At 68.9% G+C, this 550-nt stretch overlaps 1 protein-coding gene across 1 annotated transcript in view; it reads left to right on the top strand.

The window, feature by feature from the left end:
- MNEG_2611 (hypothetical protein) overlaps nucleotides 1–550 on the top strand; it is a gene marked incomplete at both ends in the record, with an annotated part of 2,679 nt that overhangs the window by 1,557 nt on the left and 572 nt on the right. The window contains one exon of the mRNA XM_014048914.1: nucleotides 14–486. Within this exon, the coding sequence (XP_013904368.1) occupies nucleotides 14–486 (473 nt within the window). The remainder of the gene's footprint in view (nucleotides 1–13; nucleotides 487–550) is intronic.

Here is a 550-nt window from a genome sequence, read left to right as displayed (position 1 = left end):
AGCAACGCCGCAGAACCTGGCCAACACGCTGTGGGCGGCGGCCACCATGGGGTTGACGCTTCCAGATCAGCAGGCGCAGCAGCTGGTGGCAACCTTGGTGCAGCAGCGGCAGGCAGCAACACCGCAGAACCTGTCCAACACGCTGTGGGCGGCAGCCACCATGGGGCTGACGCTGCCAGATCAGCAGGCGCAGCAGCTGGTGGCAGCCTTGGTGCAGCAGCGGCAGGCAGCCAGTCCGCAGGCCGTGTCCAACACGCTGTGGGCGGCGGCCACCATGGGGCTGACGCTGCTGGATCCGCAGGCGCAGCAGCTGGTGGCAGCCTTGGTGCAGCAGCGGCAGGCGGCAACACCGCAGAACCTGGCCAACACGCTGTGGGCGGCGGCCACCATGGGGCTGACGCTCCCAGATCAGCAGGCGCAGCAGCTGGTGGCAGCCTTGGTGCAGCAGCGGCAGGCGGCAACACCGCAGAACCTGTCCAACACGCTGTGGGCGGCAGCCACCATGGGGTTGACGCTGCCAGATCCGCAGGCGCAGCAGCTGGTTGAGGCG

The sequence above is a fragment of the Monoraphidium neglectum genome, assembly GCF_000611645.1.
Source record: "Monoraphidium neglectum strain SAG 48.87 unplaced genomic scaffold scaffold00300, whole genome shotgun sequence".
NCBI classification, from domain to species: Eukaryota; Viridiplantae; Chlorophyta; class Chlorophyceae; order Sphaeropleales; family Selenastraceae; genus Monoraphidium; species Monoraphidium neglectum.
The sequence above is the reverse complement of the archived record's forward strand: the minus strand, read 5'-3'. Positions and strand labels throughout refer to the sequence as shown.